This window comes from Nansenia antarctica, assembly GCF_963989245.1.
Source record: "Nansenia antarctica genome assembly, chromosome: 4".
NCBI classification, from domain to species: Eukaryota; Metazoa; Chordata; class Actinopteri; order Argentiniformes; family Microstomatidae; genus Nansenia; species Nansenia antarctica.
Window position 1 is genome coordinate 56,986,761 of NC_137689.1, and position 15,259 is coordinate 57,002,019.

At 47.2% G+C, this 15,259-nt stretch overlaps 1 protein-coding gene across 1 annotated transcript; it reads right to left on the reverse strand.

Moving 5' to 3' along the window:
• Positions 1-1,469: 1,469 nt before the first annotated feature.
• nup155 (nucleoporin 155) lies at positions 1,470-15,169 on the reverse strand. The gene is made up of 35 exons (XM_080528243.1): positions 15,044-15,169; positions 14,233-14,399; positions 13,922-14,059; positions 13,681-13,777; positions 13,489-13,559; positions 13,285-13,377; positions 12,824-13,087; positions 12,661-12,734; positions 12,432-12,523; positions 12,165-12,262; positions 11,866-12,033; positions 11,642-11,742; positions 11,276-11,446; positions 10,319-10,429; positions 10,142-10,236; positions 9,902-9,987; positions 9,506-9,571; positions 9,242-9,392; positions 9,027-9,093; positions 8,773-8,888; positions 8,505-8,608; positions 8,137-8,270; positions 6,976-7,167; positions 6,725-6,863; positions 6,459-6,594; positions 5,894-6,047; positions 5,643-5,747; positions 5,385-5,539; positions 5,131-5,260; positions 4,868-4,981; positions 4,616-4,736; positions 4,367-4,477; positions 3,510-3,646; positions 3,132-3,238; positions 1,470-2,861 (listed from the first exon to the last, which is right to left on the reverse strand). Exons 2-35 carry the CDS (start codon positions 14,372-14,374, stop codon positions 2,723-2,725), a joined length of 4,179 nt encoding a protein of 1,392 aa, XP_080384369.1. The 5' UTR covers positions 14,375-14,399; positions 15,044-15,169; the 3' UTR covers positions 1,470-2,722.
• Positions 15,170-15,259: the final 90 nt, after the last annotated feature.

A 15,259-nucleotide genomic window follows, 5' to 3' on the forward strand; every position in this document is an offset into this window, starting at 1 on the left:
ATTACGACTGTGAACCTGCCCTTGCTACTAAAAGCGATGAAGTCATGTGTTGCCAGGTGCATAATATGACATGGCACTGATGGCAGTAATACAGTTGTCTTCAGTGGTCTTCAGTACATCCTCTAAATGTTAGGCCATCAAAGCTGCTTCGGTTTCGAGGCACAGTGAGGCAGGTTTAGGACTGTGCTGAAGGTCTGCTTAAAAAGAGTGTATAGTATACACTGAAACTGTGCTGGAACTTTTGCATGTGTAGAGAATAGGGTTAAATACGTACCTCCTGTGTGATGGATGAAGACGAGTGGATCGAATATTTTATCAGAGAACTGCCTGATAGGGATCCTAGGAAACAATAGAGAGCGGTGTCTGGAAAACTCACTGGATTCGCTTCATTACGAGATGTATTGATACCCCTCTCGTTGCACTTTCCTCCTGTATCCCTCTCCTCACCCTTGTTGGGTAAAGCAGGAAGGAAGTCAACACTCCACTGGGCCTCTAGAGGCCCACCCAGCCTCCAGCTAGGCCCACTCAGTCTCCAGCTAGGCCCGCCCAGCCTCCAGCTAAGCCCAGCCCAGGCTCAGGCACTCAGCTGAGGGCAGCCAAGAGCATGGTGGCTGTAGCCACTGTGTCCCTGGTGTGCTGGCTAGACCACTTAATGTTGTGCTCCCCCAGTAGCATCCACACATCATCCTTGGTGGTGGAGGTGGCCAGCTACATCATCCCCCATATCTGTCTGTATGGAGTGGAAAAAAATGTATTGATCCCGCAGAGGGTAGGAGCTCAGGCCCCAGAGTGTGCTGCTCTTACATCTGGCTTGCCTGACTACACATCAGATAGATTTTCACACTGTACTGTGATATCATTAGTGCAATTGCTGTTATTGTCGTTTAGAGTCAGACAGCAGGGTGGATATAGCTGTGGGGTTCTATAACTGAGTGTCTCTTTCAGACAGCTAATTAGGCTGACTGAACCAGTAGGGTGTTAATTGAAGAAATATGATTCTTTTGAATGCACTTCATCAAGCATTTCAAGAGGTTTGACTGAAGTTCTCCATGAATCAGCTTACATGAGGGAAATTAATTTTGCATCACAGGAGTCAAAGCTAGTCTAATTGTTTTGTTTTCAGCACATTCAAATCAAGGACATTTTCTGCCTCTATGTCTCAGTAATTGGAGGAAAGTGTCTCAGCAATTATTACTGTGCTAGTGACATCAACCAACCATGAGGCACAATTATCCTCCATTAAGGGTATTTATGTCAACGAAAGCAGCAGGGACTTTGTAATAGTAATTCTTGAGAACACAATCTACACAGGCATATCTGTTAACTGTCAATAATGGCTAGCATTGTGATGTTGATTCATGTAGTGACAGGTTATATGTTCACTGTAAATGTATAATGCAACTTCAGTGCACAACACGTTTTATTTCTGCTAAAAAGCACCATAAAAAATATTACTGAACAAATTTTATTCTTTCCTTTTTTTGATCAATACAATATGCAATACAAACTTGAACTTTATCAACAAAAAAACAATGAAAAATCTAAATGGGTCATTTTCTGTAAAAACTGCTTAGAATATAAAATTGCTCATTGCCGTGAGGCCCACCTTCTCTGAGCTCATACAGGGCATGGACTGAGACTCAATTTACCTAAAGCCAGCAGGGCAACCTACATAATTATACACATTCATACTTTCAAATAAATGCTATATACAACTTGTCAACCAAAACAGATACACTGATCAAGGTTTTACAAAATATAAAACACAGAGACCTGAAAGTATGATTTAGATGTTGCAATAAACCTTTGGCAGAGAAGGCAGTCTGAGTGTAATATGAGTGCAAAATTCCACTTTGTATTGGAGGCCTAGAGGTTGACTGGTACTTAGGAAATAAACATAATATGCAGAACCTTCACATCTCATGGGGGAGAAATTTAATCTAGGGTCAGAATGAGATTAACAAGAAAGCATCCATAGTCCCCATGGGTAAATGCAAACAGTGTGTGCCTTACTGAATCATGGTATGTTTAGTGAAATATTTTGTTTGGGATTAAATCAGCATAATGCACAACGAGTGGATTCAAGTTGGAACCAATCAGAGAACAGTCATTTAAGTGTACAGAGTACACACATTCCATCTTTTGGCCATTCTACAACAACTCCATGGTGTGGGTTGAAGTGAACACCCTGTTTACCCTTTAACATGGTCATCCCCTTAAATGCTTGTTTTTTCCTCTCAATCTGTGTACGATAACAGTCCACGCGTGTCCAACATGCATAAGTGAAACAATTCACTCGGACAGCCACCTGTATCTGGTTTTGTTTTTCCCACCTTTAACATAACTTTTACGCTTATTGTTCACAAAAGAAATGCATGTGTATAAAATAAGTTAAAAATAGGATGTAAAAAGTCAGGGGTGGACAGAGTGAGCTGGTCACTGACACCTCTTCATGACATACAGTTCTTCAGGTCTCTATTAGACTGAACTGTTGTCTAACAGACAACAGATTCACTTATCAGCTAGAAGAGAAGGAACACAAAGAGGCGTGGATTCCTGTGACAGACATTCAAATCATGTTATGCCAAACTCCTGATCCTATGCAAAAGCTCTGTCAATCCTGAGGAGACTTCTGAATAGGAATTGGAACAGTAGCAAGTTGCTCTAGCTTCTCCTGCCCTTTGACCTCTGATGATATAGTCAACAACGGCCCTCTGTGACCTCAATGAACCTTCTCCAGCTTGGCCTGCAGGGCCTTGAAGTGGCCGATGGTCTGCTGCAGAGCAGAGTTGGGGCTGAGTGACTGCAGCTCCACCAGGTAACCGCAGATGTTATCCAGACACACATTGGTAAACCGCCGTCTAATAGAGAGGAAGTGAAACATTAGGGAAAGACACATAATAACAAATAATGAAATACATTTTCTGAGATTTTATGAAGTGACCAATTGTCATTGTGTGTATGCAACTGTTTATGCTCTCGCATAAATATTACAGACAAGGAAATAAAGAGTTTGACACCAGATAAGATAATCAAATACATTTTCTCATATTATATGAACACTACATTTGTCAACCACTGAACACCGTCAATCAAAAACAGAGTACTGGGTCAAGAACAGAGTAAGTTACCTGTCATAGGTTGGTACTCTGCTGGGGTCGTCCACGTAGCCTGACAGCAGCACATGAATGCACTCTACCAGATGGAGAGGCTTTTTCAGACGCTGCCAACACGGGTCCTGGGACCAAGGCAGGTAGGGTAAAGGGTTAATGATGGGAGCAGCAATGAGGAGGCAGAGGAGAGGAACCAGGAGAGATTAGTGAGTCAATACTACTCTGTATGGAGTGCTGCAGTAAAACACGCCCGCCCGCCCACACGCCCGCACGCACGCACACACGCACACACGCACACACGCACACACCATTACTTTAAGTGTATGCCCAATTTCCTTATAAATTAAGTACTGCTTCAGTCAAATGTGTGCTTTTGAGATGATAAGAGAGACGTACTCGGGTCTTGAAGAGCTGGTCGTAGACCTCCAGCAGACGAGGCAGTTGTACTCCTATCTCCTGCATGGTGAAGGTGACAAAGCCAACATCCCAGCCCAGACGACACACTTCCTGCTCCAAAAACTTCACTAGGAATTCTGGACAGACAAGACAAAAAAAAAAAAAGATCAGCAGTACTGTCAATTAAATATAAATTAGATTCAACAATACATGATTTTTTTTCAAATGGAATCCGGTGCCGTGACTCTGATATTCACAACCAACGCAGTTAATTTTATGCTACGTTGACAATTCAGAGATTGAATTGATTGCTATGCACGGTGTGTGTGTGTGTGATGCATGCAACAAATCTCTCTAGCCCCCAGGATAGACAAGCTGGGACACACTAGCCGTGTTTCCATAAAGCATTTTTATGCGCATTTTGAAGTATATCACATTAGACATTTTATGGAAACGACTAAAAACTTCCTCTAATTCGCAAAAAAGTTTGCCTCTGACGAAATTACGCTTAACGTAGCCTAAATTATTCGCCACAAAGCAGTTAATGGAAAAGAGCATAATTCGCATTTTCTTTCTTATTATTATAAAAAATTTGCTTGACATTTAATGGAAACCATGGCTATTGTTGGGAGGAAAATTAAGCAATTACAGATCTAACATCCAGACCCTACAGACCCACACATATGTGGTGACAGACAGCATACCTGCTCATCTACTCAAAGTGGATCTTACACTAAGTGGATATTCTTGGAGAGGTAGTTTAAATTTGTTTTTTACATAGAGGAAAATCGGTTGTGAAATCATGGGGATAGTATAAGTGTGACTCTACTGGTAGAGGAGCAGATGTGTGGTTTTACCTAATGGGAAGTATCGGGGCGTTCCAGCGTAGATTTTTCCCAGAGACACCAGTTTCAGATTCAGGGCCCTCATTCTGTCAGCTGGACTCATGGCCACACTGTCACCCAGCTCTGGAACACAAGGGGACAGTACATTTCAGGGCATAAGGTGATGTAGTCTAGGGCTTTGCATGGATGTTCCATCTCAATCAAAAATACTGGTCGGTCGGGTGGATGCATGCACGCACACGCGCACGCGCACACACACACCTTTCTCCATGATCTCCTGCCATAGAGAGTGCACGAGGATGGCGTCCGAGTGTCCGGCACAGTGGATGATGGCCAGCTTACATTCAGACAACCGGAAGTGATCAGCAAACTCCCCATACAGCTGGATAGGAGAACAAAGAACCACAGATTAAATCAAACCATGCAGACATAAACATATTTTGTCACGCCATCTACAAACTGTTTTTCATTACTTGATTATTTTGGGGGGGGGGATTTTGAATGTGCTGTTACCTTGGTGATGTCCATGAGTTCTGAGTCCAGCTGTGACACGGCTCCCTGCACAGACGGATGCTGGGAATACTGCCTGCTCAATGTGTCCTGGATCTGCACCTGAATACGCACCACCTGGGGAGGGAGGGAGGGAGGGAGGGGGCACAGAGACAACAGGAGGAAACAGCGTTCATTTGAAAGGGTCACATTTCATTACGCTCAGATCATTTCACAGTGAAAGGTTTAGGTGTGTGTGTGTGTAGTCTGGTCTGTCTGCCGCATACCTCCATCTTCTCCTCCAGCTCATGGAGGAACTCTCCGTCTGCTCCCTGGGCGGAGATGCAGGAGGAGCTCTTGGCAGACAGGATGGCACGAGAGATGTACTCCAGCCTCTGCTTCAGTGAGATCTCAGTGCTGCGCACACACACGTGTACAGACGTACATACGTTAAAATGTTGTGCAAGTGTCAGGCTTTGAGGTAAAACAGTCAGCTTCTCCATCATCATCACACAGGGAGCGGAAACATGAGACCTATTACCTGTGCATGTCAGCGAGCCGGGCTAGGACATGAGCAGCCTTGCCAAAGCCGCGACTCTTCTCATAGTATCTCCACAACAGGTCCATGTTCCGCACCTTACTCTGGTCCTGTTTGATCATGTGCATCAGGTGCTCCTCCAGGTAAGGAGAGTTCACCTGGACAACACGCACACACACACACACACACCAATGTTATCCACAATCAAATCCAGACCTGTATATCAGGGTCTGACAGTGGGACTAGACAGCAGATTGTTACCTCCAGAAGTTTGTCAGTGAGGTCGGCCTGTATCAGCCAGTTGTAGAGCGCTATGTGGAAGAGTTCATCCTGGGACCTCTGGGCGAGACCAATCATCTGCTCAAACTACACCAGAAAGAAAGAGAGGGAGGAGAATCAGGACAGATTCTCACAGCACTGGTGAAGTAAGGCCAGAATGCCTGGTTGTCTTTTGTCATCTTTTCATTAGAGGACCACCAGGCTCCAAGTTTTACGCTCTTCTCAGCACTCACGTGGGCAGTCGCATCCTCGTTGCTGAGCATGTTGGGGTCAGAGGTCATGACCGGGGGCCCTGGCTGCTTGGGAACGCTGGGGGACTGAGGAGCGGCCTTGCTCTGGTTCACCAGCTCCTGCATGGTGTCGGTGATGCACTTATAACACGACAGCCTGAGGGAGGAGGGGACAGGCGACATCAATACAGGAGGGGGAAATAGGTCAGGAGGTCTGAGAGATTGGAACCAGAGGTCCTTGTAACCGTGGCTCCGTCTCATCCTTCTCACCTTTGTTCGCCAAGCATGGGAAGGTTCGAGGTAGACATTTGGAGGTACGGCGACACAAGACTAAAGGTCTGTTGAACACTAATGTGAAGAGGTGCTTACATTTACATGTCTGGCATTTAGCAGACACCTTTATCTAGCGACTATATCCAGCGAATTACAACAAAATACATTTGTCTAAGTAAGTGAATCATCTATCCATCAGTCATAGAAGAGAAAAAGTTATCTATGCTAGGGCCAGGGACCATTGGCTGTCATAATGCTAGAAGAATTACGTTTTTTTTTTTTTTTTAAATGTTACCTCTCCTGGAAGGCCTGCTGTCCAGCCTGGTCCTCCTCTGGCTCTCCGTTCTTGTAGAAGTGAGGTCCCAGCCTCTGAGGATCCTTCTTATCCGCTGCGGTGAGGCACAGCTCCAGAACGCCTTCGTAGAAACGCACTGAGAGAGAGACACATCCTTCATGTATAGCGCTCTCAATAGGGGCTTACATTTCAAACTCTAGCGACGAACAGAGGGATGTGTGTGTGTGTGTGTGTGTCTGACTGAAAGACAGACAGAGCTGCCTTACCCTGTCTGTACTGGGAGCAGACCAGCGGCAGGTCTGTGTGGTGGCTGATCTGCTGGTAAAGCCGTAGGGACTCCCTCAGGGTGCGCTCCTTGTCAGCCTTGTTCTGGATCTGTCTGGAGCCCTGCAGCAACTCATTCGCCTTAAGAAGAAGAGAAGAGAGGATTCAGTTAGAAACAAAAAAAAGACTGCACAGAGGATGGTTTCATTGCAACGGTGTGTGTGTGTGTGCGTGCGTGTGTGTGTGTGTCTACCTTGGAGCAGACGCTGTCATCGCTGCTGTACAGTAGGGGGCAGATGTCTCTGAGGTGGTTGCTGACAGCGTCCACAGAGGCGCTGTCTTTGATGTAGACGTTGATGAGGGCCGTGATCAGCGCTCCGGTCAGCTCCCGGCCACGGATCACCACGTCCTTGAAACTCACGCCCTTCATCTGCTCCTGGAAGTCCTGCACAACAACAACAGTCACAACGACACTCAGAGAACGCGAGCGAAGACAACGAACGCCCGCGCAGCGCCGTCAATCACCATGACTCCTAGAACATACGATATGGATATCGAATAGCTTTGTAAGCTACGTCAGTGACAGACTGCACTGTGTATGGTTATTCCACCAGTCCATCACCTAGGTGAGCAGTGAGGTTATGGAGGGTTACTGTCGCTAGGTGAGCAGTGAGGTTGTGGAGGGTTACTGTCGCTAGGTGAACAGTGAGGTTGTGGAGGGTTACTGTCGCTAGGTGAACAGTGAGGTTGTGGAGGGTTACTGTCGCTAGGTGAACAGTGAGGTTGTGGAGGGTTACTGTCGCTAGGTGAACAGTGAGGTTGTGGAGGGTTACTGTCGCTAGGTGAACAGTGAGGTTGTGGAGGGTTACTGTCGCTAGGTGAACAGTGAGGTTGTGGAGGGTTACTGTCGCTAGGTGAACAGTGAGGTTGTGGAGGGTTACTGTCGCTAGGTGAACAGTGAGGTTGTGGAGGGTTACTGTCACTAGGTGAACAGTGAGGTTGCGGAGGGTTACTGTCGCTAGGTGAACAGTGAGGTTGTGGAGGGTTACTGTCGCTAGGTGAACAGTGAGGTTGTGGAGGGTTACTGTCGCTAGGTGAACAGTGAGGTTGTGGAGGGTTACTGTCGCTAGGTGAACAGTGAGGTTGTGGAGGGTTACTGTCGCTAGGTGAACAGTGAGGTTGTGGAGGGTTACTGTCACTAGGTGAACAGTGAGGTTGTGGACGGTTACTGTCGCTAGGTGAACAGTGAGGTTGTGGAGGGTTACTGTCACTAGGTGAACAGTGAGGTTGTGGAGGGTTACTGTCGCTAGGTGAACAGTGAGGTTGTGGAGGGTTACTGTCACTAGGTGAACAGTGAGGTTGTGGAGGGTTACTGTCGCTAGGTGAACAGTGAAGTTATGGAGGGTTACTGTACCTTGGGCAGCTCAGAGATGATGAGGCTGAACTGATGGTCACACAGCAGCTTCCAGAGAGACAGAGTCTGAAAGGAACGATGCACCAGCTGCTGGATACCCTGCAGGGAGATCTTCTCATAGGCCTGCGCCTCAGCTGGGGAGAGAGGAGAGGAGAGGAGGAGAGAGAGAAGGGGGCAGGTTGAGAATGAGAGGCATTAGACCGCAGAGAGAAAGGGAGTCAGAGACCCCTGCAACTCAATAACAGTGTTTTTCCTTGTTCGTTCTACTTGAATCTTCAAACAGCAGGTTACAGGGCACATCATCAACCTCTGGGCTACAGTCCTCCCACAGTGGAACAGGAGTCCCACATTCAGACAGAAACACTCACTGTGATACTTCCTCTGGAGCTCCTGCTGCACCTGCTGAGAACTGGCTCCGTCGGGACGCATGAAGCCCAGCAGCCTTTGCTGCAGATTGGCAGGGGAGCTGAAACTGACGAGAACAACGTGATGTCGTTACCCAGGGCTGAGGTTGATATGTCATGTGCCACACGAGCAGAATTCGTTTTCGCAAGATACGCCACAGAGCTGTGGTGCACTGTGTCTAAGCCTGTCTGAGATGTCAAGCAGTGAGCCCGGGGATTGGGAGGTTCCTACCTGGCTGCACCCAGAGATGAGGGGCTAAACTGAGAGTTTTTGTCCAGGAATTCCTTCAGACCCCGGAGCTCCAGGAGCACCGAATCCAGATCAGAGGAGCTGGCTGTGCTCTCCAACTGGGGGAAAGAGAGGAGACACACAGGTCACGCTGCAGAACAGACACCATTAGGCTCATCACCAGCACCATCAAATTATCATCATCATCATCAACATTACATATTTAAAAGGGGACGGAGTTATATTGCGATACTCACAATACTGGCAGACTGGTTTCCTTTACTGATGGTCGTCTCAACAGCAAGACTCCCGTCCCAGATGTTTCTGATCATCAGTAAATAACACAGAGGATCAGAGGGGAACTACTTTAGAACAATGATCACTAAATAGTCAGGTAACTCTAACCATGACGGAATGTCTCTCGCTCCAACATACACTTTAACTGAGTGTGTGTGTGTCCTTAGTGACTCACCCCAGTATGCGGGTGAAGTAGACACTGATCCCGTTGTGTTTCCCTGAGAAGACCACCTCTGGCCCAGAGGACATGGCTGTGATGGGGGCAGAGCCTGACATCACAGGGATGGCTGGTGTGAAGGGTGTGGACACACAGGGGGGCGCCATACCTGGGACAGTACGAGGAGAGACCAGCAGGTCAATGTGTGTTTCAATACGGTTGAACAGTCATCAGACAAATACAGAACGCAGGGAGAGAACATCAGGAGGGTCATGTATGTACCTGGACCGGGTGTGGCTAAGAAGCTAGCGTTAGGGAAGGGGCTGCTACCAAGAGGCATAGGGGAACCTGAAACATCAACAACAACAACAACAACAACAAGACAGGCAGGCTTGGTGTAAGACAAGTGATCCAGACAGACAAGTTCTCACTCAAGTCTAACAACAACAACAACAACAACAACAACATGCTCTGTCTGTACGTAAGTTTGAACAAGGGATAATTTCTATGACAATACTGACAGGGTTTTTCCTGCATTGAAAAGGCTTCACCTCCACTTCTACCACTGCCTTATTTTGAGCCAGGTAAAAGAAAAGCCCTGATTGACATTGATTGGCATGTTATACCTAAGGGGAATTTCAGGTCATAATATGCCCCAAAGAGACCATGAACACTGACCTGGTACAGGAGACCCAAACATGGGCCCCACGGTGCTGGGGGCTGAGAGGGCAGAGGGGAACCTCATCTGGGCCTCTCCTCCATACCTATGGAAGGAACACACAGATCACCTCAGAGGTAGCACAGCAGTAATGAACAATGGCCTAGGTAGGTGACTATGTGAGTACACGTGTGAGTGTGTGTGTGTGTGTGTGTGTGTGTGTGTGTGTGTGTGTGTGTGTGTGTGTGGTGAGGTATGACCTGAAGAAGGCTCTGGTGGACCACTGAGACACCTCTCTGTCGGAGGCAGAATTGGAACAAGCTAGAATCAGAGCAGTGGCACAGGCCTGCTCCTCCTGAAGGGGAAGAGGAGAGTATAAGTCAAACTTGTGTGTGTGTGTGTGTGTGTGTGTATGCTAGAAGTAACAAGACACTTACTCTGTGCAGTTTGAAGAAGCGTTCAATTTCTTCACTCTCTCCACCGGTACAGCTCACCAGCAGGTGGCGCAGCTGGTCCACTGGCCGCAGCTTGTGGAAGATGTGACTTCCCTGTGGGTCAGAGGAGCAATGATCAGAAGAATACAACCATTTCCACACTTGATGCAGGGTACTAACATCATTTGGGATGCACCGATACTGATACCAGTACTTGTTCCTGAAACAGTGCTCACGTACTCGTAAAACTACTTCGACACATCTGCTCCCAATACCACTTTACAGCAACGTAACCTCTCATAGCAGGTAGGCAGAGGAGCAATGTCAGCAGTTTGGAGATATTTTAGGATAAGTGATGACAAAAGTAGAGCAGGCTGCAAACTCTGCTCTGCTAAATTCTGTATAATGTGACACGGTCTGGTGAGAAGGTACGCATGTCGGCAATTCTCAAGTCACACAAATGACCAAAAAGCTTCTTTTTTTAAATGTGTTTAAACAAAAAAGTGTTTTCCATATTACGGAAGCTTAAGTGTTAAAAAGCCCACTCAATATAACAAACAACAGTTTTAGGATCACTAAATACTTGTAATTTGGGAATTGGATTAACAGTATCGTCTGCCGTCCTGCTTCAGGCTACTGGGTTAGTGATACATGGCTTGTAAACAAACGTACGTTTTAGGACGTGATCAAAAGCAAGTCTTCAAAAGCAAGAACTGTGTGATCATCTAATTATGTGTAGTTATGTGTTTTTAGTACCGGTATGTTGATGTCTATCAGCATCCTGTCTATCAGCATCCTGTCTATCAGCATGTTGAGATGTGCTATGTTGTGAATGCTAAACATGCAGTTAGATGTTCATAGTGATGTTTTTTCTTAGCTGCTGGCTAGCTACCAATGCGATGGTAGCAAACGCGTCTGTTTTGATTGAGCGTAATAATAGGCCTAACACCAAGACTGTACCTTGGCAGAGAGGAGGACAAACTTCTGCGGGGGAACATTGTGTTGCTGCACCACCACAGGAGAGTCAGTGAGGGGAATCTGATCCTTATTCATGGGTGTGGAGAGTCTGGGTGCCTTCTCCTCGTCGATGGCACACAATGCCCAGGAATGCCCATCTACATTGGACATCATCTGCAGTAGAACACAGACTAGACAACTTAAGCAACAGGTTTTAGAGAATTTTGAACATTTGAACTGATTCAACCAACTCAACTAAAACGGCACTCATTGAATCACAGTAAGTTTCAAACTAAGATTGGTTTGGAGGCGTGTGAGGCGTACCCTCTCTAGGTGTGCTGTTTTTGAACCCTGACCCCCTGCTCTTACCTGAGCCTCCATCAGCGGTTTCTTAAAGGGGAAGGTGTCGTGATTGATGCACCACAGGATGTCACTGTCCTCTGTCTCAGACGCTGCCATCAGGAGCACTCCTGTGGAGGGGGGGGGGGGGGACACACGCCGGAGAGACGGGTGAGACACTCCCCTGGGATCAAACAGGGTGGACCAAAACACAACAGGATAGAAATGAGAGGGAGATTTGGGGATAGTGTTACCTTTGCTGTGTAGAGCCTTGTGGACCTTGGCCGGCTTCTGCAGGGTGGATGAGGCAGAGAAGCCAGGGGGCAGACGAACGTGGACCAGGGCTAGCAGACTAGGGCGCGCTGCTGTGTGCTTCTGGTGTGGCAGGGAGAAGGGTGTGGTGCTAAAGTAGAGGCGCACTCCTGCGAGGGAGGGAGAGAGAGAGAGAGAGAGAGAGAGAGAGAGAGAGAGAGAGAATGAATGATCAGGAAACACTTATCCTGTATTGAATTTCAATTTAAAAAAATTCTCCTTCTTGTGTCAGTCTCCTCACCTGCATGAGTGACAGCCAGCAGGTGGCAGTCTGAAGACTCAGGCCTGTCTATCACAGAGATCTGGACAATGGGTTTGAAGACAGAGCGATCAATGGTCCTATAATGAGAGAGAGAATGATAGCCTTTGGTTACCATCAAGGCTAAGCCAACGTTAGAGGTGAGGACTAACGGTAGCAGTGAGTGGCTTGACCGGTACACCTTGAGCTGTATTTACAGAGGGACAAGAAGGGACTACATCTTAAAAGGTACAGCAAACACAGACACACCTGGCAATGTTCCCAGCTGCAGCCACGATGGAACTCTGGGACATGGCCGCCACACGACTCATGCCCTGCCCATCTGCCCCCAGGTCATACACCTGGGAAACACAGTGATCGTTTACATGCAATGCTCTAACACATGTTCAAATAAGTCTTTTTTTTGTGCTTCAGGAAATAAATGGATGTATCAAGGGAATAGTGGTGGTATGTCTATATCCTAACGGGGGGGGGTTACCTGCAGGACCCCCTTCTCTGAGCGGGTGAAGAGAGTGTTGCGGGAGTTGTCGATGGCAATCTGCACAACGGGGTCTGTGGAGCACAAAGACTCACGTGTCTAAATTCAATTGGAAAAGTAGAGCATCGACAGTTCCAATTCAGCAAGGAGCAAATATCCTTACCGTCCTCGGAGAAAGAGAACTGGAGCAGAGAGGGGACAAGGAAGGACAGGCTGCTCTTGGAGTGGTTAATCTTTTTGCAGCGCTGGCTGAACCAGCCAGCCTCGGCCTGGTAGGCTATTTCATACAGGCAGCCATCTTTGCCTGCCAGGAAGATGCGCCCCAGGTCTGTGGAGGTGATGGCCAGGAGGTAGGTGTTGTCTGTGGGGATGGAGTATAACGGGTCTGGCAGCAGCTGCATCCCACCAGACATGCTGTCATTCAACCCTACTAAGAGAGACAGAGAGAGGGGGATAGACAGAGAGAGAGTGCTATGTTCAAGAAATATAATGTAATGTAGCCCATATGTTAATAATCATGTCATCATCATGTTAATTTACAGAATGCATCTATAAAACAAAAGCTACATCAGGTGTATTTTTCTGGCTGGTGTGTGCTGCAGGTGTAGGACCGTGTGCACTCACCTGCCTGAGCCTTCGGGAAGCTGAGCCCCAGGATCACCACATCCACAGGGGTAGCCAGCACCAACAGGAAGTGGATGTGTGGCTGGAAAATACCTGAAGGAAATGAGGATATCCTGCTGATAAACCACCGTAACTAAAAGCAACACACTACACTGTGATACTAAACGTAGGTCCCATAAGAGATACACCATAGGGCATTTCTACCTTGTTTAGGTTTCACCAGCCCCACTGACAGGATGGTTTCACTGAGCCCGTCAAAATAAGCCACATCCCCACTGCAGCAAAAGAAAAATAAATAATTAGGCTACATGCCAATTCCACGTTAACAGCACCACCAATCTGATCTCAAATGCCAGAGCATGGACTTCATACGAACAAGGATTGGTTGGTACTCACCCATCCTCATAATTCCACATAAAGATGTCGTTGTCAATGGTGAGCCATGCCCGACAGATCTCAGGGAAAACTCCCATCATGCAATTGCACTGCATATCTGTTTGATTTTGTTAGGGTGATCACTGTGGTAAATCGAACGTGAACACATGACATTTGCATTGTTGTCTTGTACGAGACATTCTTAGCACCCTATAACAGACAAGGTAAAAAACAGCTCCCTGTCCATTTGCTCAGAGGATACGGCTGAACTGCTCCACCAGCTCAGGGGGCAAGGGAACTCTGCGGACAGCACTCAGCTCTGGCAGGTTTGGCACACTGATCAGCCCAGGTCCCTGCAGGGGGTAGTCCATGTCCGATACCCCAGACAGAGAAGGCATGTCTGTAAGACAGTCAAGAGAGACGTTTAAAGTGTGTGTGTGTGTGTGTGTGTGAAGTGAATAGATTTGACAAACTCCTGCCAGATATCCCTGAGCCAACAATGAATAAGGTACGCCGCGCTGCTGTTCTGCATTAATGTGTCCAAATGCAGACACCAAACCAACTCTGACTTACTGTGTGAGGGCACGTTGAGGAGCTCTGACAGGTCTGGGAAGCAGCGGTCCTCCTGGAGGTGTCGGTCGACCAGCCGGCCGGAGTTCTCCAGCGCCTCGGCCAGGGCGGCGGCGGGACTGCTGGGTCCCAGGACGGACGGCATGGCTCAGGCTGGGACCGATGTGTGTCTGGGAAAACAGTACAACAAGATCCTCTTATCCCACTACCACTGTGCCGCCACATATCGTGAGCTTAGAATGATAAGGTTCTATCTCCGTTTAGGGTAGTTCAGAGATATTGAGCGTCAAAGTTTTTACATTCCATTATGTTTTGTGAGATGGAAACTTTAGTATTTTATGAATTACTAACTCAAAAATGTCAACATTTTAAAAATAACACCACACAGGCATTAATAAACACCTAATGGATCAGATTATGTAAAAAAAACTCAATTTTGACAACAATGGAGATAGAACCTTATAATTCTAACGTCACGGTATGTCATCCAGACCAGACCATGGCCAAATCGGACCAACGAACGTTTCATGAAAACATCTCTGGTTTCAGGCACTGATCATCTGCAGACCAGTTGTGAGCAAAGAAGTGATAAGTTAACCAGCACAGACACGTAGTTTTTTTGGTAACAGATATGTCTCCTGACTGACGTGAGTAGAATCGGGTGGTTTTTACAATGTAACTTACCACAACAGAGCTAGCTACTTGGCAACATAAAACGCGGGCTAACGTTAGCTACCGGCAAGCTTAGCTAAAGTGCTTCGCTAACTCAGCCAGAAGCTTGATGTGAAACACCTCAAAACGGACGTCATCTTACCCTGCTGGAAAAAGCAGTCCGGTGGTACTGAATTCTCTGCCGGCTAACAGTTTGTTCCCAAGATATGCTGTTTCTTTGGATGGAAGAAATAGCCAGATAACTGTTGGCGCTCGCCAGCCTCATGCCACTGACGGGGGTGAGAGGTCACGGGTCGTGAGAGAAGTGTTTCCGGTGACAACAACAAAACTCTTTGGTTCTGTCCAATGGCACTAGTGC

Bases quoted from the DNA above. Each gene is read 5' to 3' on its own strand.
- nup155 (XM_080528243.1), bottom strand. From the start codon at position 14,374: ATGCCGTCCGTCCTGGGACCCAGCAGTCCCGCCGCCGCCCTGGCCGAG. The intron at 12,034-12,164 runs GTGAGGAGACTG...CCTCCCTCGCAG, and splicing joins GCTGGCTGTCACTCATGCAG to GAGTGCGCCTCTACTTTAGC. The intron at 4,478-4,615 runs GTGTGTGTGTGC...CTTGTGTTCCAG, and splicing joins GCAGGAGATCATGGAGAAAG to AGCTGGGTGACAGTGTGGCC.